This window comes from Panthera pardus, unplaced genomic scaffold (assembly GCF_024362965.1).
Source record: "Panthera pardus isolate Hobbes unplaced genomic scaffold, ASM2436296v1 HiC_scaffold_22, whole genome shotgun sequence".
In the NCBI taxonomy this organism is placed as follows: domain Eukaryota; kingdom Metazoa; phylum Chordata; class Mammalia; order Carnivora; family Felidae; genus Panthera; species Panthera pardus.
Window position 1 is genome coordinate 32,379,919 of NW_026526788.1, and position 22,836 is coordinate 32,402,754.

A 22,836-nucleotide genomic window follows, 5' to 3' on the forward strand; every position below is an offset into this window, starting at 1 on the left:
GAAAGTTTATAAAGGATCGATCATATTAGAGCATATGAGTATTTGTTATACTATTTCTTTTCCCAATTTTTATAAATTTTAAATTATTTCCAATTAAAAATAAAAAAGCAACTAAACATCTTACACATAGAGGAACAAAGAATTTTAACAGATTTCTTATCAGAATCTACATAAGCCAGAAGACTATGGAATAATGTCTTTATGGTGCTGAGAGAAAAAAACTATCAACTTAGAATCCTATAGCCAGTAAAAATTATCTTTCAAAAAAGATGACCTAAATAATTTTTCAGACAAATAACAGCTGAGAGTAAGTGTTTCCAGAAGACTTGAACTATAAGAAATCTTACAGGAAGTTGTTTCTATAGAGAAGCAAAATTAATGACAATGAGACAAAGTCAGAAGTAAAGAAAGAGATGATGTAGTGTAAGGTTCCTCACTGTACATAAAATAGTGTAATATTATCTGGAGGTGATGAATTAAGGACGTACATTGTATACCTTAGAGCATTTGCTTAAAAAATGAACAGGTATAGCTAATAAGCCAATAGAGTTGATGAAATTAAAAATTTTAAACACCTGGGGTGCCTGGCTGGCTCAGTCAAAAGAAGTGTGCAACTCTTGATCTCAGGGCCATGGGTTTGAGCCTCATGTTGGGTGTAGAGACTGTTAAAAAACAAACTTTAAAAGAAAAAAAGTAGCTGTTTAAAAATAAAATAGGGGTGCCCAGATGGCTCAGTCAGTTAAGTGTCCGACTTCATCTCAGGCCACAATCTCATGGCTTGTGAGTCCAAGTCCCGCACTGGGCTCTGTGCTGACAGCTAAGAGCCTGGAGTCGACTTCAAATTCTGTGTCTCTCTTTCTCTCTGCCCCTCCCCTACTCATACTCTGTCTCTTTAAAATGAATAAATGCTAAAAAAAATTTTTTTAATAAAATAAAATTTTTAAACACCCTCAATTCAAAAATTGTAGGAAAAACTTGACCAATGAAAAGACAGGATAAAAAATTGCAAAATGGTAGATCTAAAGCCATCCATATCTATAATTACATTAAAAGTAAATGGTCTAGGGCCACCTGGGTGACTTAGTCGGTTAAGCATCCAACTTTTGTTTTCAGCTTAGGTCATGATCTCACAGTTTGTGAAACTGAGCCCTGTGTCGGGCTCTGCGCTGACAGCACGGGGTCTGCTTGGGAATCTCGCTCTCTGCTCCTCCCTACCACCCCCCCCCCCCCGCCCCTGTCTCTGCCCCTCCCCTGTCCACACTCTCTCTCTCTCAAAATAAATAAATAAACATTTATTTAAAAGAATGTCCCCTCTCACATTTTCTATTCAGCACAATACTGGAGGTCCTAGCAATGTAATAAGTAAAAGAAGTAATAGACACGTAGATTAAAATGGAAGAAGTAGGGGTGCCTGGGTGGTGCAATTGGTTAAGCATCCGACTCTTGATCTCGGCTCAGGTCATGATCTCACAGGTTTGTGAGTTCACGCCCCACATTGGACTGTATGCTGATGGTGCAGAGCCTGCTTGGGATTGTGTCTCTCCTTCTCTCTGCCGCCCAACCCCCCCACCCCGTACACATGCCCTCTCTCTCCAAGTAAACTTAAAAAAATTTTTTTTAATTTTTTTAAAAATAGAAGAAGTAAAACTATCTTTATTCACAGATGGTATGATTATATACATAGAAAATTCTTTTTTTACATTTTTAAAAATGTTTATTTCTGAGAGAGCAAGCGAGCAAGTGAGCATGAGCAGGGGAGGGGCAGAGAGAGAGAAAGAGAGACACAGAATCCAAAGCAGGCTCCAGGCTCTGAGCTGTCAGCACAGAGCCTGATGCGGAGCTCGAACTCATGAACTGTGAGATCATGACCTGAGCCGAAGTCGGATGCTCAACCAACTGAGACACCCAGGCGCCCCTATACATAGAAAATTTTAAGGAAACAACAAAGTAATTTGGTGTGAACTGAATTGTGTCCCCCTAAAATTCACATTGTTGAAGTCCTAATTCCCAGTAACTCATAATGTGACTATACTTGTAACTACGGCCTTTAAAAAGGTAATTAAGGTAAAATGAAGTCCTACAGGTATGCCCTAATCCAATATGGTGGTGTTCTTATAAAAAGAGGAGACTAGGGCACAAACACACAGTGAAGACCATGTGAAAACATCAAAAGAAAACAACCATCTACAAGCCAAGTAGAGAAGCCTTATAAGAAACCAGCCCTGGGGCACCTGGTTGGCTCAGTCTCTAAAGTGTCTGACTTTGGATCAAGTCATGATCTGTTGGTTTGTGAGGTCGAGCTCCACATCTCTTTCTCTCTCTCCCAAAATAAATAATAAATAAACTTTAGGAAAAAAAAAACAGAAGAAGAAGAAGAAAAAAACAGCCATTTTAATACCTTGATCTCAGACTTCCAGTTTCCACTGTGAAAAAATAAATTTGTATTGTGTAAGCTATCCAGTGTGTGGTATTTTGTAAGAGAAGCCCTAGCAAACTAATACACAATTACAAGAATTGATAGATGAATTTAGCAAGGTCACAGGATACATACACAGTTTAACATACAAAAATCAGCTGTATTTCTTTTTCTTTTAACTGTTTATTTATTTTTGAGAGACAGTATGCCAGCAGGAAGAGGTAAAGAAAGAGGGGGACAGAGGATCTGAAACAGTCTCTGCCCTGACAGCAGCGAACCGATGTGGGGCTTGAATTCATAAACCATGAGATCGTGACCTGAACTACAGTGTGACGCTCAACCAACTGAGCCACCCAGGTGCCCCTCAACTATATTTCTATACAGTAATAATACACAAGTGCAACCGAAATTAAAAGATACCATTTCCAATAGCATCACAAAATATGGAAAACTTAGGACAATTTTAATACAAGTAGCATAAAATTGGGAAATGAAATTAAAAAGCAGTTTTGTTTATAGTAGCATCAAAAATATAAACACTAGGAATAAAATTTAATAAGATGTATGTGCAACCTGTACAATGAAAACTATAAAATATTACTAAGAGAAACTGAAGAAGACCTAAACAATAAATATATATTATGTTTACTGACTAAAAGATTCAATACTATTAAAATATTAATTCTCCCCAAAATGATCTATAGACTCAACACAATTCCAGTCAAAATCCCAGCAGGCATTTTTATACCAATCAATAAGATGATTCTAAAACTTATGTGAAAATCAAGGGGCATCTGGCTGGCTCAGTCAGTAGGGCATGCAACTCTTGATCTTGGGGTTGCGAGTTCGAGCTTCACAATGGGGGTAGAGATTACTCAAAAAACGAAAATTTAATTTAAAAAACAGTAAAATCTATATGGAAATCCAAGTATTATAAATGGAAAAAAATCTTTAAAAAGAACAAAATTGGAGAAGTTACATTATCTAATTAGAAGACTTATAAAGCTATAGTAATCAAGATTGTATAACATTGGGGGGCGCCTGGGTGGCTCGGTCGGTTAAGCGTCTGACTTCGGCTCAGGTCATGATCTCACGGTCCGTGAGTTCGAGCCCCGCGTCGGGCTCTGTGCTGACAGCTCAGAGCCTGGAGCCTGTTTCAGATTCTGTGTCTCCCTCTCTCTCTGCTCCTCCTCTGTTCATGCTCTGTCTCTCTCTGTCTCAAAAATAAATAAACGTTAAAAAAAAAAAAAAATTTAAAAAAAAAAAAAAAAAAAAAAAAAGATTGTATAACATTGGTGCAAAGGTACACATGTAGATAAATACACAGAATAGAGTCCAGAAACAGACTCAAACACAAAAGATCATTTGATTTTCAACAAAGGTAGCAAGGCCATTCAATGGGAAAAGGATGGTCTTTTCAACAAATGGCACTTGAACTAGACATCTATATGGGAAAAAATGAACCTGAATCCTTATCTCCCACCACACACAAAAATTAACTTCAAATGAATTACTGACCTAAACATCAAAGTTAAAACATACAACATAGTTTTACAGTTTGTAGTTTACAAAAGAAAACTTTGACATCTTAAAAAGGCAGAGATTTTTCAGAGGCAACACAAAAAGTACAGACCATAAAAAAAAATTGGATTCCATCAAATTAAAAATTTCTGCTTTTTACGGGGCGCCTGGGTGGCTCAGTTGGTTGAGCGTCCGGCTTCGGCTCAGGTCATGATCTCACGGTTTGTGGGTTCGAGCCCCGCGTCGGGCTCTGTGCTGACAGCTCAGAGACTGGGGCCTGTTTTGGATTCTGTGTGTGTCTCTCTCTCTGCTCCTCCCCTGCTCGTGCTCTGTCTCTCTCTCTCTCTCTCTCTCAAAAATAAATAAACATTAAAAAAAATTATAAAAAAAAAAAGAAAAAATTTTTCTTTTAAAGTCTATTTTTATTTATTTAAAAAGTTTTTTTTAATATTTTATTTATTTTTGAGAGAGAGACAGGAGTGCCAGTGGGGGAGGGGCAGAGAGAGAAGAAGACACAGAATAGGAAGCAGGCTCCAGGCTCTGAGCTGTCAGCACAGAGCCCGACATGGGGCACGAGCCCACGAACAATGAGACCATAACCTGAGCCAAAGTTGGACCATAATGCCGGAGCCACGCAGGCACCCCTCTGTATCTTGTTTTTGATGGTTGTCACACTGCAGTATGTGTGTGTCAAAACTGGGACATTACACTATAAGTAAATTATAACTCAATAAAGTTGACATCTAACATAGAAGTTGATATCTAACATAGAAAAAAAACTATCAAAAAATTAAACTTTATGTTCCTTTAGCCCACATATTCTACTTCTTAAGAATTTACCCCAAAATGTATTCCAAAGAAATCACGAGCCAAGAACATAAAGATGCATGTACAAAAATGTTCATTATAGCATTATTTAATAGAAATAATTTCCTTTAATGTTCCATTAAAGGAGGACTGCTTAAATAAGTTGGGATACATTCATAAAATACTTTATGGTAATTGAAAACACTAATTAGATTTATATGTATTTACCTGGAACATCCTGTTAAATCAAAAGGTGGGTACAAAACAGTGAATACTGGGGTACTTGGGTGGCTCAGTTGGGTGAGTGGCTCTTGATCTCAGCTCAGGTCATGATCTCATGGTTCATGAGACTGAACCCTGCATCGGGCAGTGCAGAGCCTGCTTGGGATTCTCTCTCTCTGCCCTACCCATTCGCTCGCTCTTGTTCTCTCTCCAAACAAACAAACGTTAAAAAAAAAAAAAAACACACAGCAAGTATGACAAATTTTATTTTAATAAGCAAGTATGATAAATTTTATTTTAATAAATGTATATAATAATATGTAAATTCAAAAAATTTATGTGCCAACTTTATACCAAGAGGCATCATCTTTTTCCTAAAAATAAGAGAATGTTGAGCCCATTCTTATTTTGGAGCTAAGACGTGATCAGAGATATCAAATGAGTTTCACAGGAACCAAAACAAGACTGAACGCCAGTCTTTCATGAAACTTCTGTCTCAATGAATAGGTATGTGCTCTTCAAAGCTACCAGAAAGGGGGGGGGGGCACCTGCCTGGCTCAGTAGGTAAAACACCCAACTCCTGATCTCAGGGTTTTAAGTTCCAGCCCCACGCTGGGTGCAGAGATTACTTAAAAATAAAATCTGGAAAAAAAAACAAAACAACCTACTGGAAGGAAACTCATCTAAGTCAGGGTAGTAAGTGCAGATCACTACTAGAAAATGCCTATAGGCTCTTACAGCCATCAGCCTGTTGTTCTAACATCAGAATGAAAACCACTAAAAATTTCATATAATAGGTAGATAATGGTCACTTACTACTTATTTACTCTTTTATGCTGTACTTACTCCCCTGCTGTTATCAGAACCTGATTTAAAAGCAGGAAGAAAGCAATGTCACTATGGAGTCTCCCTGAAAGCAGGAAGAAAATACTCTGACCTGATTAAGGCCAGCATGACATCCACAGTGGCCAATCCTATTCTAGTTGAATTAAAGCAATCATTCTCCAATATTTGTTCCCTGTCAGCCCATGTCAGGAACCACAAGGAAAGGGAGAAAGTGTACACACACACACAGACAAAAAGGCTTACTTATTACAAGCTGCTTATTGCACACCAAACATTTGTAACTTTTCAAAACAATATAAATCACCGAGCTTCAATAAGTTGGTATTTATAAGGGAAAATAATTTCAAAACTTACCAGCCCACACTGAAACTTCAGTGTTCCCGATCTCCTACCCCACCCTCCAACGAGAATGAAATCATCTTGCTATGAAATGCTAAAGGGGAAAAAAGACATTCTGACGGCTTACTAATTTTATATGCACACTATATATATATATATATATATATATACACACACATATATATACTGCATACATATATAGTATTTAATTTATAAATGTGCCCTTGTTCAAGCACATAAATGCCAGTTAATCACTTAAAAATGGGTTATATAATTCCACACTGTCTACTGATATTTTCCAGTCTGAATCTACTTACCTTTCTAACCTCCTTAAAAAAATTTTTTTAGGGGTACCTGGGAGGATCAGTCAGTTAAGTGTCTGACTTAGGCTCAGGTCACGATCTCGCAGTTCATGGGTTTGAGCCCCACGCTGGGCTCTGTGCTGACAACTCAGAGCCTGGATCTGAAGCTCAGAGCCTGGAGCCTCCTTTGGATTCTGTGTGTGTGTGTCTTCTCTCTGCCCCTCCCCCACTCATGCTCTGTCCCTCTCCCTCTCTCTCTCTCTCAAAAATAAACATTAAAAACATTAAAAGCAAAATATTTTTAATGCTTATTTATTTTAGAGAGAGAGAGAGAGAGACAGAGACAGAGTGCAAGCAGGAGAGTTATAGAGAGGGAAACAGAATCTGAAGCAGGCTCCAGGCTCAGAGCAGAGCCTGACGTGGGGCTTGAACTTATGAACAGCAAGATCATGACCTGAGCAGAAGTTGGATACCTATCCAACTGAGCCACCCAGCCACCCCTAGCCTCCTTTAAAAAAAAAATTTTGGGGGGCGCCGGGTGGCTCGGTTGGTTAGGCGTCCAAATCTTGGTTTTGGTTTAGGTCATGATCTCATGGTTCATGGGATCAAGCCCCAAATCGGGCTCTGCACTGACAATTCAGAGCCTGCTTGGGATCTCTCTCTCTCTCTCTCTCTCTCTCTCTCTCTCTCTCTCTCTCTCTGCCCCTCCCCTACTTGTGAAATAAACTTAAAAATTTTTTTTAATTAAAAAATAAATTTTTTTTTTATTTCAATAGAGTTGACATACAATGTTACGTTAGTCTAGGTAGGCAACACAATGATTCAACTTCTCTATACATTATGTCATGCTGTAGTCTCCTTCTTAAATAATCAATTTTAGGGTTTTTGGGTGACTCAGTTGGTTAAGCATTTGACTTTGGCCCAGGTCATGATCTCACAGTTCATGAATTCTAGCCCTGTATCAGGCTCTCTGCTGTTAGCACAGAACCCACTTCAGATCCTCTGTCCCCTTCTCTGTCCTCTCCCGCTCACGTGCATTCTCTGTCTCAAAAATAAACATTTAGAAGTGTCTGAGTGGCTCAGATGGTTGATTTTGGCTCAAGTCATGATCTCACAGTTCGTAAGTTTGAGCCCTGCATTAGGCTCTTCTCTGAAAACACGGAGCCTGCTTGGGATTCTCTCTCTCTCTCTCTCTACCCCTCCCCTGCTCCCCCTTCTCCCCACCTCTCAAAAACAAATAAAAAGGGGCACCTCAGTGGTTCAGTCGGTTAAGTGTCCGACTTTGGCTCAAGTCATGATCTCATGGTTTGTGAGTTAGAGCCCTGCATCAGGCACTCTGCTGACAGCTCAGAGCCTGGATCATGCTTTGGATTCTGTGTCTCCCTCACTCTGCCCCTCTCCCAGTCACGCACGCTCTCTCTCAAAAATAAACATTAAAAAAAATTTTAATTTCATTTTAAATGAACATTAAAAGATAAATTTTTAAAAATTATCAATTTTAGCAATTCTTACTCCCTGTCCCACACAAGTACTTGGATTCTAATACTTCTACATCTGCGTATCTATATCTTGCTATATTCTAACACTGAAGACCTAGCTGAGCAATAGAACAGGATAGGAGAAAGCAAAGGAAAGGAAAAGGGGGAAAAGAAAAATAAAAGGAATAGAGGGAAGGAGAAATCTTATAAAACTTTTTCACCCAGAACATTTTCATTAACCCTGCACACAGCTATTAAAGACAGCCCTCATCTTTTCTTAATACTCCAAGGAACACAAATCACTTTAACCTAAACAGCCATAAGATAGGAGTAGTAGCTACCATTTATTACATGCTTGTTATGTATCAAGCACCGTGCTGAGTACTTTATGTTACATTTAATCCTTCCTGCAACTCTCCAAAGCAAGCTGTAAAAATCTGGAGAGGTTCACTTGCCGAAGTCTACACATATAAGGAACCCAGAATCAGATCCAGGTTCATCTGTTTCGAGAACCAAAGATACTAACCACTGTTCTATTTCATTCCGTATGCTTTTATTCCTCTCTTTAGTACAAGATTGAGAAAACATAGCATGGACATCCATGTGCATAAAAATGAACCTTGACCTAAATGTCACACCTAATACAAAAATTAACTGGATTACAAAATTACAAAATTAGCAAAATTACAAAAATGCTAAGAGAAAACCTTGGTTATTTGGGGTTAAGCAAAGAGTTCTTAGACATGACATTAAAAGTATGATCCAGAGGCTTCTGGCTGGCTCAGTCAGAAGAGCATGTGACTCTTGATCTCAGGGTTGTGAGGTCAAGCCCCATACTGGGTATAGAAATTACTTAAAAATAAAATATTAATTAAAAATCTAAGGCTGCCTGGGTAGGTCAGTTGGTTAAGCATCCAACTCTTGATTTCTGTTCAGGTTCTGATCCCAAGGACGTGACATCAAGCCCCTTGTCAGAGCCTGCTGGGGATTCTCTCTCTTTCCCTCTTTCTCTGTCCCTCTCCTCCCCAGTGTACACGCACATGCATGCACACCCACTCTCTCTCAAAATAAATAAACATTTAAAAAAAAATTAGAGCACCTGGGAGGCTCAGTTGGCTAAACATCCAAATCTTGGTTTCAGTCTAGGTCATGATCTTGCTGTTTCATGGGTTTGGGCCCCAGGCTGGCAGCCTGGAACCTGCTTGGGATTCTCTCCTCTCTCTCCCTCTATGTGCCCCTCCTCCACTCACACTGTCTCTGTCTCTCTCAAATAAATAAGCTTAAAAAAATCCACACAAGTCCCAAAAAAGTCCATTTTACTGCATCATAAATCTTTTAAGTTTACTTATTTATTTTGAGAGAGAGAGAGAGAGAGAGAGCACCAGAAGGGGCTGGGGGGGGGGGGGGGGGGTGGAGCCTGAGAGAGAGGAAGAGAAAGAGAATCTCAAGCAGGTTCCATGCTGTCAGCGCACAGCCTGATGTGGGGCCTGAACCCACGAAATTGCAAGATCATGACCTGAGCTGAAAAAAAGGGTCAGATGCTTAACCAACTGAGCCATCCAGGCGCCCCATTTACTGCATTATGATTTTTAAGGTAAAATAAGATTTTTAAATTCTTCTCTAGATAACTGGTTAACTAAATAGGGATTTTAAAAAATTAGAGTTTTACCTCATTATGTATCAAAATATATTTCAAATAAACTAAAAAGTTACACACAAATTATGAAGTGATACTCATCCTCTTAATATATATGAAGCTCTTACAAATAAATTAAAAAATGAACACTCTTGGGGCACCTGGGTGGCTCAGTCAGTTGGGTGTCCAACTCTTGATTTCTGCTCAGGTCATGATCTCATAGTTCATGGGATCAAGCCCCACATCATGGGGCTCTGTGCTGGTAGCATGGGGCCCGCTGGGGATTCTCTCTCTCTCTCTCTCTCTCTCTCTCTGCCCCTCCCCTGCTTGTGCTCCCTCTCTGTCTCTCAAATAAATAAATAGGGGCGCCTTGGTGGCTCAGTTGGTTAAGCATCTGACTTCAGCTCAGGTTGTGATCTCTTGGTTCGTGAGTTTGAGCCTTGCATCAGGCTTTCTACTGTCAGTGCAGAGACAGCTTCCGATCCTCCGTCTCCCTCTCTCTCTGTCCCTTCCCCGTGCTCACTCAGTCTCTCTCAAAAATAAATAAACATTTAAAAATAAACAAATAAGCATTTTGAAAAAATGAACACCCTCAAAGATAAACAGGCCAAGACATAAAGAAACAAGAATTAAATACGTGAAGAAGTCTTATCTGTACTTAGATCAATGGAACAGAGTAGAGAACCCAGAAATGGACCCACAAACGTATGGCCAACTAATCTTTGACAAAGCAGGAAAGAATACCCAATGGAATAAAGACAGTCTCTTCAGCAAGTGGTGCTGGGAAAATTAGACAGCAACATGCAGAAGAATGAACCTGGACCACTTTCTTACACCATACACAAAAATAAACTCAAAATGGATGAAAGACGTAAATGTAAGGCAGGAAGCCATCAAAATCCTCGAGGAGAAAGCAGGCAAAAACCTCTTTGATCTTGCCTGCAGCAACTTCTTACTCAACATGTCTCTGGAGGCAAGGGAAACAAAAGCAAAAATGAACTACTGGGACCTCATCAAAATAAAAAGCTTCTGCACAGTGAGGGAAACAATCAGCAAAATTACAATGCAACCGACAGAATGGGAGAAGATATTTGCAAACAACATATCAGACAAAGGGTTAGTATCCAAAATCTATAAAGAACTTATCAAACTCAACACCCAAAAAACAAATAATCCAGTGAAGAAATGGGCAAAAGACCTGAAGAGACACTTCTCCAAAGAAGACATCCAGATGGCCAACTGACACATGAAAAAATGCTCAACATCACTCATCATCAGGGAAATACAAATCAAAACCACAATGAGGTACCACCTCACGCCTGTCAGAATGGCTAACATTAACAACTCAGGCAGCAACAGATGTTGGTGAGGATGCAGAGAAAGAGAATCTCTTTTGCATTGTTGGTGGGAATGCAAGCTGGTGCAGCCACTCTGGAAACAGTATGGAGGTTCCTCAAAAAACTAAAAACAGAACTACCCTACAACCCAGCAATTGCATTACTAGGCATTTATCCAAGGGATACAGGTGTGCTGTTTCGAAAGGACACATGCACCCCCACGTTTATAGCAGCACTATCAACAATAGCCAAAGTATGGAAAGAGCCCAAATGTCCATCGATGGATGAATGGATAAAGAAGATGTGGTATATACATACAATGGAGTATTACTTGACAATCAAAAAGAATGAAATCTTGCCATTTGCAACTACGTGGATGGAACTGGAGGTTATTATGCTAAGTGAAATTAGTCAGAGAAAGACAAAAATCATATGACTTCACTCATATGAGGACTTTAAGAAACAAAACAGATGAACATAAGGGAAGGGAAACAAAAATCATATAAAAACAGGGAGGGGGACAAAACAGAAGAGACTCATAAATATGGAGAACAAACTGAGGGTTACTAGAGGGGTTGTAGGAGGAGGGGTGGGCTAAATGGGTAAGGGGCACTAAAGGAATCTATTCCTGAAATCATTGTTGCACTAGATGCTAACTAACTTGGATGTAAAATTTAAAAAATAAAATTAAAAAAAAGCGCCTTATCTCACCAATAATCAAATAAATGAACAATCAAGCAATAAACTAATATTTTTTGGCAACTGGATTACAAAAAAAAAAAGAAACTTAAAAAAATGGTAACACCAATATTGGCAAGGATGAGAAAAGGAAACTCAAGAAAACTACAGTTTGACATATAGTGTTATAACATTTCCTAAAGGTAATTTGGACACATATATATCAAAACCCTCACTCTTTCTCTCTCTCAAAAGTAAATAAACATTAAAAAAGAAAAAAAAAGGGGGAGGGGTGCTTGGGTAGCTCAGTCAGTTAGGCATCTGATTTGGGCTCAGCTCATGATCTCAGCACTCGTGAGTTCAAGCCCCACGTTGAGCTCTGTGCTGACAGCTCGGAGCCTGAAGCCTGCTTCGGATTCTGTGTCTTGGTCTCTCTCTGCCCCTCCCCCACTCGTTCTCTGTCTCTCAAAAGTAAATACACATTAAAAAAAAAATTGTTTTTAAAACCCTCAAATGTACACACAAAGACTCTTTTCCATTTCCAAGAATTTACTAAGAAATTACTTAGACTAGCGCAGAAAAATGTAATGCAAGAAGAGTCATAACATCATTATTTATAATGAAAAATAGAAATTTTAAAAGACAGAATAAATTATTATATATCTAGGTAATAGAATAATAAAAGCAGCCATTAAAAATCAAGTTATCTGGGGGCGCCTGGGTGGCTCAGTCGGTTGGGCATCCGACTTCGGCTCAGGTCATGATCTCACAGTTTGTGAGTTTGAGCCCCGTGTTGGGCTCTGCACTGATGGCTCAGAGCCTGGAGCCTGCTTCCGATTCTGTGTCTCCCTCTCTCTCTGCCCCTCCCCTGCTCGTGCTCTGTCTCTCTCCCTCAAAAATAAACAGACATTAAAAAATTTTTTAAAAAATCAAGTTATCTGAACTGTTATCAAAATGAGATTATGTTTTTTAGTCATCACTGCTAGAATTTCCTTCCTGTCTCCAAAGCAAAAGTAAAGGTTTTTGTTCAATGACAAAACAATGATAATGGTATAACGCAAAATTGCAAAGAAAGCAGGATATAAAATCATACACAAACCAAATTCTAATTTTTAAACATTTGTTTTTGTGCCACAATATTATCTCTCAGTGGTGAGATTATGGGTGACACTTTATTCATCTTTTCTTTATTTTCTAAACTTTCTATAAAAAACATGTATTATTAAAAAAAAAGAAAAAAAACATTTATTAATGTTCGTAAGTTTTTTTAAACCAATGTTTCTTTAAATTGCCCAAAATTATATCCAAAAGGAAGTTTAAAATTTGTTTTCTAATCTAGATTATCTGCTCTTATCCTGGTCACAAGCATTTCACTGTTATATAAGAGGACAATTCTATATGCAAATTTCTTCTAGTTACTAACCCCAAATAAGCCATTACCACCCAGGGCAGAAGATCTACAGATAATGGTACTTCATTAATATTTCCATACACAAGGTGCAGAACAGTATATATTTTAGAATGATCCTTTTATGTCTTGAAATTTTTAAAGAATAGTTCAGTAACACACAGAGGCTTATGTGCTGATATGTCTATATCTTTTTTTCAGTTCAGAATCAAAAGAAATCAGAAATGGTTACCTTTTTTGGTGGGAGAAGAAATTTATACCTTTCTACTGCTTGAATTATGAACGATCTTTGCACCCTTTCTTTTTAACTTTTTGTTTTGTTTTGTTTGCTGCTTACCATGGAGCACTTCTCCAGTACTTCCTCTTGGAACTTCAGGAATCGCTCCTGAACCTCAACTTCATTGAGGAAAAAGGCAAGGAAGTGAGTGAAGGGCTGCTTTCTTCTAAAAGTGAGCAAAAGAACATCGATCCGAGTTCGGGCTGAAATAACACCACTCCGATGCTGTCCAGTGATTACTGCAAGCAAAAAAAAAAAAAGGAAGGATGTTTAACATGACCATCAGATGCTTGTAAAATAAGTGACCTTGATACTATCATCTCTGGAGAGCTAAAAAAGACCTGAATGTGCACATAATTTATGAACAAGGGACAGTATCAAGGGTAAGAAAGTTACCAATGAATTCAATCTAAGCAGAATGAGGTTTAAAAACAAAGCAATGTCTGGGTGGCTCAATTGCTTGGGCGTCCAACTTCCGCTCAGGTCATGATCTCGCAGTTCACGAGCTCTAGCCCTGTGTCGGGCTTTGTGCTGACAGCTCAGAGCCTGGAGCCTGCTTCAGATTCTATGTCTCCCTCTCTCTCTGCCCCTCCCCTGCTCACATTCTGTCTCTCTCTCTCAAAAATAAATAAACCTTAAAAAAAATTTAAAAACAGAATATCCTGGGGCGCCTGGGTAGCTCAGACAGTTGAACATCTAACTCTTGATTTTGGCTCTGGTCATGATCCTAGGGAGTGGGATTGAGCCCCATATTGGCTTCACATTGCATAGAGCCTGCTTCAGATTCTCTCTCTCCCTCTGCCCCTCTCCCCTGTTCACACTCTCTTTCTCTCTAAAAGAAAAAGTAAAAATAGAAACAAAAACAGAGTATCCTTAAGACCACCTGATGAAGTAGGAATACGAGTTTAAAAAGCTACACAGCCAACCCTTATATCTTGCGGTGAGAATGTAAAATGGTGCAACAGCTACAGAAGAGTACGGCAGTTCTTTAAAAAGTTCAAAAGAGGGACACCTAGGTGGCTCAGTTGGTTAAGCATCTGACTTCAACTCAGGTCATGATCTCACGGCTTGTGGGTTCAAGCCCTGCATCCAGCTCTGTGCTGACAGCTCGGAGCCTGGAGCCTGGAGCCTGGAGCCTGGAGCCTGGAGCCCGGAGCCTGCTTCGTATTATGTGTCTCCTCTCTCTGCTCCTCCCCGACTCATGCTCTGTCTCTCTCTCAAAAATAAACATTTTTTTTTTTTTTAATTTTTTTCCCAACGTTTTTTATTTATTTTTGGGACAGAGAGAGACAGAGCATGAACGGGGGAGGGGCAGAGAGAGAGGGAGACACAGAATCGGAAACAGGCTCCAGGCTCTGAGCCATCAGCCCAGAGCCTGACGCGGGGCTCGAACTCACGGACCGCGAGATCGTGACCTGGCTGAAGTCGGACGCTTAACCGACTGCGCCACCCAGGCGCCCCAAAAATAAACATTTTTTTAAAAAAGTTAAAAGAGAATTACCATATGATGAGCAATTCCACTCTTAAATAGAAACCCAAAAGAAGTAAAAACAAGAGGTGCCTGGTTGACTCAGTCAATAGAGCATGCGACTCTTGATCTTGGGGTCATGACTTGGAGCCCCACATTGCGGGTACGGTTTACTTTAAAAAAAAAAAAAAGAACAGATTTTTAAAAATAATAATATGAAATACAAGAAGAAAAAAACCAGAAAAAACATTTAAAAAAAAACAGGTGTTCAAAACCACTTGTATACAAATGTTCAGAGCAGCTCTATTCACAATACCAAAAAGTGGAAACAATGGAGGTGTCCATTAACTGATAAATGGATAAACAAAATGTCCTATCTCCATATAATGGAATATAATTCAGCCATAGAAAAGAGAATGAAGTACAGATACATGCAAAATTATAAATGAACCTTGAAAACATTACACTAAGTGGAAGACCCCAGATACAAAATGTCACTATATGTTTCCATTGATAAGAAATAGCCAGAAGAGACAAATGCAGAGGGACAGAAAGCAGATTAGTGGCAGCCAAGGACTGGAGGTAGAGAGGAGCGGGGAGCAATTGCTTAGAGGGCATGGGATGATAAAAATGTTCTGAAACTAGATAATGGTGATGGTTATACAACACTGTAAATGCACTAAATGTCAGTGTATTCAACACTCTAAAATTATCAAAGGCAGGAGTGGGGGCTGGCTGGCTCAGTCAGTACAGCATGGAGCTCCTGATCTCGGGGTCATAAGTTCAAGTCCCACGTTAGGTGTAGAGTTTATGTAAAAAAAAAAATGGTCAAAATGGTAAACTTTATGTTGTGTATATTTTAACCACAATTTTAAAAAAGTATGAATACATCACATAGAAATTTAAATAACAATATAAAAAATTAAGAGCAAAAACTGGAATTTTCTGTCATGTGAATTTTATCTCAATTTAAAAAAAATACTGTGGAAATAATTATTAGACATTCACTACAGTGAAAGGCCAAAGGAGTCTACTACATATATATAATCCTATCATATATGTCTGAAAACAGGGGGTACCTGAGTAGCTCAACCGGTTAAGTGTCCAACTCTGGATTTTGGCTCAGGTTGTGATCTCATGGCTCATGAGATCGAGCCCCGCATCAGGCTCTGTGCTGACAGTGTGGAGCCTGCTTATGATTTTCTCTCTTCCTCTCCCTCTGCCCCTCCCCAGCTCACTCGCTCTCTCTCTCTCTCTCTCTCAAAATAAATAAATAAACTTAAAAAAAAGGTATGAAAACAGAAAATTAAAGTAAAATCTTTATCTTTATCTACATTATATACCACATGCCCATGTTTTGGTATAATCCGGCCTTCTTTGATCTAGACTATGTCTTTATGTATAAATGAAAGTTGGTGGGGGAGCCACAAAGCACAGACCACTGTCTGCAAAGAAGGAAAATCATTTAGGGACAATACAATCTCTGTGCAAGCAGAGATTAAATCTCTAGGTTGTAGAACTGGCAGGGCGTGGTTCAAAACAGCAACTAAGGAAAGGTGCAAAAGATAAAAACAAAGAACAAGATTGGCATTTTAACAGACTATTTTTTGAGAAAGAGAGGGCGCAAGTGAGCAAGGGCAGAGAGAGAAAGAGAGAATCCCACCAGGGTCAGAGAGGTAGAGAGAGAGAGAAGTGGGGCTCACCCAATGCAGGGCTCATGCTCACTTGAAGCAGGGTTCATCCGAAGTGGGGCTCATGCTAGCCCAAAGCAGGGCTCAAGCTCACCTGATGCAGGGCTTGGACTCGTGAACTGTGAGATCATGACCTGAGCCAAAGTCCAAAGGTTAACCAACTGAGCCACCTAGGTGCCCCTCAACAGACTATTTATTAAAATGGTTAAAGACAGACTTCTGAATATTATATAAAATATTAAGGTATTAACTGTAACAGCAGCAAAATGGGCTATGTGCTTTAAAGACCGCAAAGCTTGTCCTTCCAAGCAACTGCAGAAGGCAAAGAGATAATTCCATGTATTTATCCTAACACTCTCTGTTAGAGCACTTGAAATTTTCAATAAAAACAACCTTTTCTAAGAATGAAAGTATCACAGCCATTTTATTACAAAGAAACAAGATAGAAATATCCAGGAAAAGAGGTAGATTATGAATGAATGGATTAACAGCATGAGAACCATTTGCCGAAGGAAAAAACTGACAGGAGTAATAGCCAAAAAACATAAGTAGAGATACAGTGTTTTCTAATGACATTATTTATATTATCAGACAGAATACTTGGAGAATCCAAAAGACTCAAATGCTCAGTGAAGGGATCTATCTATCTATCTATGCGTGGTAGATACTCAAATGTTGTGCTACAGAAATGCTGATAAAGGAGGTTCAAAGGCAAACAGAGACAAAATTAAAGGAGAGTAGAAATTACCTCTGCCAGAGACCAAAAATTTGGTGAGAAATTAAAAGGAAAAGGAGAAGGAAAGGAAGCTTAAAACTCGTCTTTATGTTTTATTTCTGTAAACATCTAGTACAAAATGTTAAATCTATTCTTTTTTATTAAGAAGGTGGTTTAGGGGGCACCTGGGTGCCTCAGTCGGTGAAGTGCCCAACTCTTGATATCAGCTCAGGTCATGATCTCACTATCTCCATCTTGGGCTCAGTGCTAAGCGTGGAGCCTGCTTGAGATTCTCTCTCTCCCACTCCCTCTGCTCCTACTCTGCTCACGCATGGTCTTTCTCAAAATAAATTTAAAAACTTAAAAAAAAAAAAAAAAAGGTGGTTTGGTAGGAAGTAAGACCAGGGTACCTGGGTAGCTCAGTCAGTTAAGTGTCTGACTTCGGCTCAGGTCATGATGTGAGTTCATGAGTTCGAGCCCTGTGTAGGGCTCTCTGGTGTCAGCACAGAGCCTGCATTGGATCCTCTGTCCCCCACTGTCTCTCTCTGCCCCTCCCCAACTTATTCTCTCTCTCAAAAATAAGTAAACATTAAAAAAAAAAAAAAGACAGACCAATGAGATGCTTTCATTTTTGTAACACAATAAAATGAAAAGGGCACTGAAAGGTGCTCAGAGTGACTTCCCAAAATGCCTCAAAACTGATCAAATAATTGACTAAAGATCAAATATGATGAGGTTAGAAATATTCTACAAACACTAATATCTGAGAAGACCAAAATTCAGCTGGTCTAGTGACTACAACATGGGATACAGAGGAAAAAGAGAATTAAAGGCATTGACGTTAAACTTTTTTTTTTAAGTTATTTATTATTTATTTCTGAGAAAGACAGAGAGAATGCGAGCAGAGGAGGGGCAGAAAGAGAGGGAAAATCTCAAGCAGGATCTGGGATGTCAGTGCAGATCTCATGAAACTGAAATTACGACCTGAGCCAAAATCAAGTCAGACACTTAACTGACTGAGCCATTCAGGAACCAGACATTAAACTTTTAAAAACCAATTCTCTAAACAATGACAATATAATTTTATTTTTTTATTTTAGAGAGAGAAGAGAACGCGTTTGAGCGGGGGAAAGGGGCAGGGGGAGAAGGAGAATCTTAAGCAGCCTCTACACTCAGCATGGAGCCCGACACAGGGCTCAATCCCATGACCCTGGGATGACCTGGGCCAAAATCAACATCAAGAGTTGGATGCTCAACCAACTGAGCCACCCAGGTGCCCTGACAGTATCATTTTAAAAGCATTTTCTGAGGAGCACCTGGGTGGTTCAGTCGGTTAAGCGTCCGCCTTTAGCTCAGGTCATGATCTCATGGTTCATGAGTTTGAGACCCACATTGGGCTCTGTGCTGATAGCTCAGAGCTGGGAGCCTGCTTCAGATTCTGTGTCTCCCTCTCTCTCTGCCCTCCCCGGCTCATGCTCAGTCTCTGTCTCTCCCAAAAATAAACACTTTTTTTTTTTAATATAATGTAAATCATTTGAAAGAGAGAGAGAGAGAGAGAGACAGAGCATGAGTAGGGAATGGGCAGAGAAATGAAGACAGAATCCAAAACAGGCTCCAGGCTCCGAGCTGTCAGTACAGAGCCCAATGCGGGGCTCGAACTCACAAGAAGCAAGATCATGACCTGAGCCTAAGTCGGATGCTAAACCAACTGAGCCACCCAGGTGTCCCAAAAATAAACATTTAAAAAAAAAAAAGAAAAGAAGCATCTTCTGATATCCTGAGACTTCAAAACAGCCTAGACGACCAGATCCTTGCCAAGAGGACAAATTAAAACCTACTAGATCATTCCCTTCTTTAGCCTCTCTAGTTTTAGGAGAGGCAAAAGAAAATGAATAAACGAAAGCAAATACCACACCAGTGCAACCTGTCTTAGTCTCACATTACGACTCAATTTACTCTAACCAATAAATTTGATTTTTCTGTATACTATACTTCCCTACAAGACCAATAACCAGTTTATCCTCGTTTTCCAATTAAATTAGTTCCACTAAATTCTTACTTTTAACGATTAGACACACGGGTTTCCACACTGAAATATTTGTGCTTTCTAAGTCAAAATGGAATCTTTACAACCTGCCTACCCTTTTCTGGATAAGTTTTGGAATGACTCCAGCATATTAAAATGCCTAAGAACTCCACATTTATACCATGTTATAATTTTTACTGCAATAAAAGTTGTTATAGCTACTATACAGATAGAAAAAATGAGGAATATATTCAACTGTTAACAGTGATTATGTCTGAGGTTCATATTACAAGACATTTCCTTTTATACTTTTTTTAAAACATTTCCCTTTATACATATATATAATTTCTATAAGCTTTTGTTCTTTTGAAAGCCTGTATTAATCTACAATCAGGAAAAAAAAAAAAACAGATAAAGAAATAACCTTGGGGGGCGCCTGGGTGGCGCAGTCGGTTAAAGCGTCCGACTTCAGCCAGGTCACGATATCACGGTCCGTGAGTTCGAGCCCCGCGTCGGGCTCTGGGCTGATGGCTCGGAGCCTGGAGCCTGTTTCCGATTCTGTGTCTCCCTCTCTCTCTGTCCCTCCCCCGTTCATGCTCTGTCTCTCTCTGTCCCAAAAATAAAATAAACGTTGAAAAAAAAAAAAATTAAAAAAAAAAAAAAAAAAAAAAAGAAATAACCTTGGGGCGCCTGAGTGGCTCAGTTGGTTAAGCATCTGACTTTAGCTCAGGTCATGATCTCACAGTTGGTGGGTTTGAGCCCTGCATCAGGCTCTGTGCTGACAGCTCAGAGCCCAGAGCCTGCTTTGAATTCTGTGTCTCCTTCTCTCTCTGCCCTTCCCCCAGTCATCCTGCTCACTCTCTCTCTTTCTCTCTTAAAAATAAACATTAAAAAAAATTTTTTTAAAGAAATAAACTTTACTGCAATTATAAAATTACTTCAGTATTTGCAGCTTGAACTTTAATACTTAAGGAAAGACCTGGATTTTTCCATCTGTAATTCTAATGAGCTGAATATTTATTTTAATGAAAGTTCTTCAAAAATGTCATTAGAGTTCCTATGTTAACACCTGCTGATGTTACCAAAGGACTGAGAAAAACTCTAGCATTCTGCTGTCCGATACAGGAGCCCACATGCACCCAGTTAAATTAAAAGTTAAATGAATTAGAATTAAATGAAGTTAAAAATTCAGTTCCTCAGTCATACCAGCCACATCTCAAGCACTCAAAGTCACACATGCTAGTGGCTCCCGTACCGGACAATGCAGGTATAGAACATTCCCATCATTGCAGAAAGTCCTTCTGGACAGCACAGCTCTACAGTCAACTGCATCTTATCTGTCATGATGATTATGCTTACAAAATGAGAAGACTAGTAATTTTTTTCTCCTAAGACTTAATAAAACCCATGGGTATTTATAAAAGATGCATTATTGGTGGCTGCTATGCTTATTGGACTTTGAAAAAGTCCTATCATTTTGGAATGAGTTTTGTAAAATGTTGTCCCTACAGTGAGTGCCCTTCACTCAAAGCCATTTTACCACACAAGCCTGTGCCCTTGGTTCACACTGATGCTTAGTGCAGACACTTTCTTTTTTTTTTTTTTTTCCCTTCCCGTCCCCCATGGGTTTCTGTTACGTTTCTCAGGATCCACATAAGAGTGAAACCATATGGTATCTGTCTTTCTCTGAATGGCTTATTTCACTTAGCATCACACTCTCCAGTTCCATCCACGTTGCTACAAAAGGCCATATTTCATTCTTTCTCATTGCCACGTAGTATTCCATTGTGTATATAAACCACAATTTCTTTATCCATTCATCAGTTGATGGACATTTAGGCTCTTTCCATAATTTGGCTATTGTTGAGAGTGCTGCTATAAACATTGGGGTACAAGTGCCCCTATGCATCAGTACTCCTGTATCCCTTGGATAAATTCCTAGCAGTGCTATTGCTGGGTCATAGGGTAGGTCTATTTTTAATTTTCTGAGGAACCTCCACACTGCTTTCCAGAGTGGCTGCACCAATTTGCATTCCCACCAACAGTGCAAGAGGGTTCCCGTTTCTCCACATCCTCTCCAGCATCTATAGTCTCCTGATTTCTTCATTTTGGCCACTCTGACTGGCGTGAGGTGGTATCTGAGTGTGGTTTTGATTTGTATTTCCCTGATAAGGAGCGACGTTGAACATCTTTTCATGTGCCTGTTGGCCATCCGGATGTCTTCTTTAGAGAAGTGTCTATTCATGTTTTCTGCCCATTTCTTCACTGGGTTATTTGTTTTTCGGGTGTGGAGTTTGGTGAGCTCTTTATAGATTTTGGATACTGGCCCTTTGTCCGATATGTCATTTGCAAATATCTTTTCCCATTCCGTTGGCTGCCTTTTAGTTTTGTTGGTTGTTTCCTTTGCTGTGCAGAAGCTTTTTATCTTCATAAGGTCCCAGTAATTCACTTTTGCTTTTAATTCCCTTGCCTTTGGGGATGTGCCGAGTAAGAGATTGCTACGGCTGAGGTCAGAGAGGTCTTTTCCTGCTTTCTCCTCTAAGGTTTTGATGGTTTCCTGTCTCACATTCAGGTCCTTTATCCATTTTGAGTTTATTTTTGTGAATGGTGTGAGAAAGTGGTCTAGTTTCAACCTTCCGCATGTTGCTGTCCAATTCTCCCAGCACCATTTGTTAAAGAGACTGTCTTTTTTCCATTGGATGTTCTTTCCTGCTTTGTCAAAGATTAGTTGGCCATACGTTTGTGGGTCTAGTTCTGGGGTTTCTATTCTATTCCATTGGTCTATGTGTCTGTTTTTATGCCAATACCATGCTGTCTTCATGATTACAGCTTTGTAGTAGAGGCTAAAGTCTGGGATTGTGATGTCTCCTTAGTGCAGACACTTTCTGACTTGATTTATACTCAACTATTTTTCCTCACTTGAGCAGTTACTTGAATCAGGTTGTTATTTTAATCATTGCTTTTATAATATCCTTCCCAGTCTACAAAGCAAGGTAAAAACAAGACAACACCTTTGAAAAGGGCTGAACTTGATTTCAGATTTGCTGACCTCACTGGTTTTCCTCGAATTCTAACTTTAAACAATTCACAAACTCCATTTCAAGCTAGGAAAGCATAGAAGAATTCTCCTATTACACAACAAAATCTGGAAGCTTTATAACATCAGTGCATGGTAAAGTATAAAGTGAAGGCCCAGGTACTCAATCAAGATAAAGGTGTATAACTACATCTTCCCTCATCGGGAGACTGATACTGATTATTTATAAAAAGCCCAATTAATGTATCATAAAAAGGCCAAAGAACCCCATAAAGAATACAGTCACTATTCAATTCTGCCCATGGAGACACACACACACACACACACACACACACACACAAAGAATATAGTCACTAAACACCTCTGTTGGGTTCACAGTATTCCATACACATGCAAAAGTGATTGCAAATATCACACATATACCAAGTCTCACCAATTTCTCCTTCTTGTCCAGGCTTAGGAATGCTAATAGAAGTTTTGGTTTCCACTTCTAGTTTCTTCCTAGTGTCCCCTCTCTTTCCAACTATATGCCTATAATATAGAGAAAATTTAATTAATGGAAGGATAGTAAGTCAAATGCATCAGAATAAAAAATTACATATTTAAATCATATGTAGCCAGAGATACTCCCT

At 39.3% G+C, this 22,836-nt stretch overlaps 1 protein-coding gene across 7 annotated transcripts in view; it reads right to left on the reverse strand.

Annotated features, from left to right (window-relative positions):
- The window catches only part of ASCC1 (activating signal cointegrator 1 complex subunit 1), a 138,500-nt gene that overhangs the window by 79,192 nt on the left and 36,472 nt on the right, over window positions 1-22,836 (reverse strand). For all 7 annotated transcript variants that reach the window (XM_019444479.2, XM_053888566.1, XM_019444476.2 and 4 more), the window contains 2 exons: window positions 22,638-22,735; window positions 13,328-13,506 (listed from right to left, as the gene is read on the reverse strand). In XM_019444479.2, the coding sequence (XP_019300024.1) occupies window positions 13,328-13,506; window positions 22,638-22,735 (277 nt within the window). The remainder of the gene's footprint in view (window positions 1-13,327; window positions 13,507-22,637; window positions 22,736-22,836) is intronic.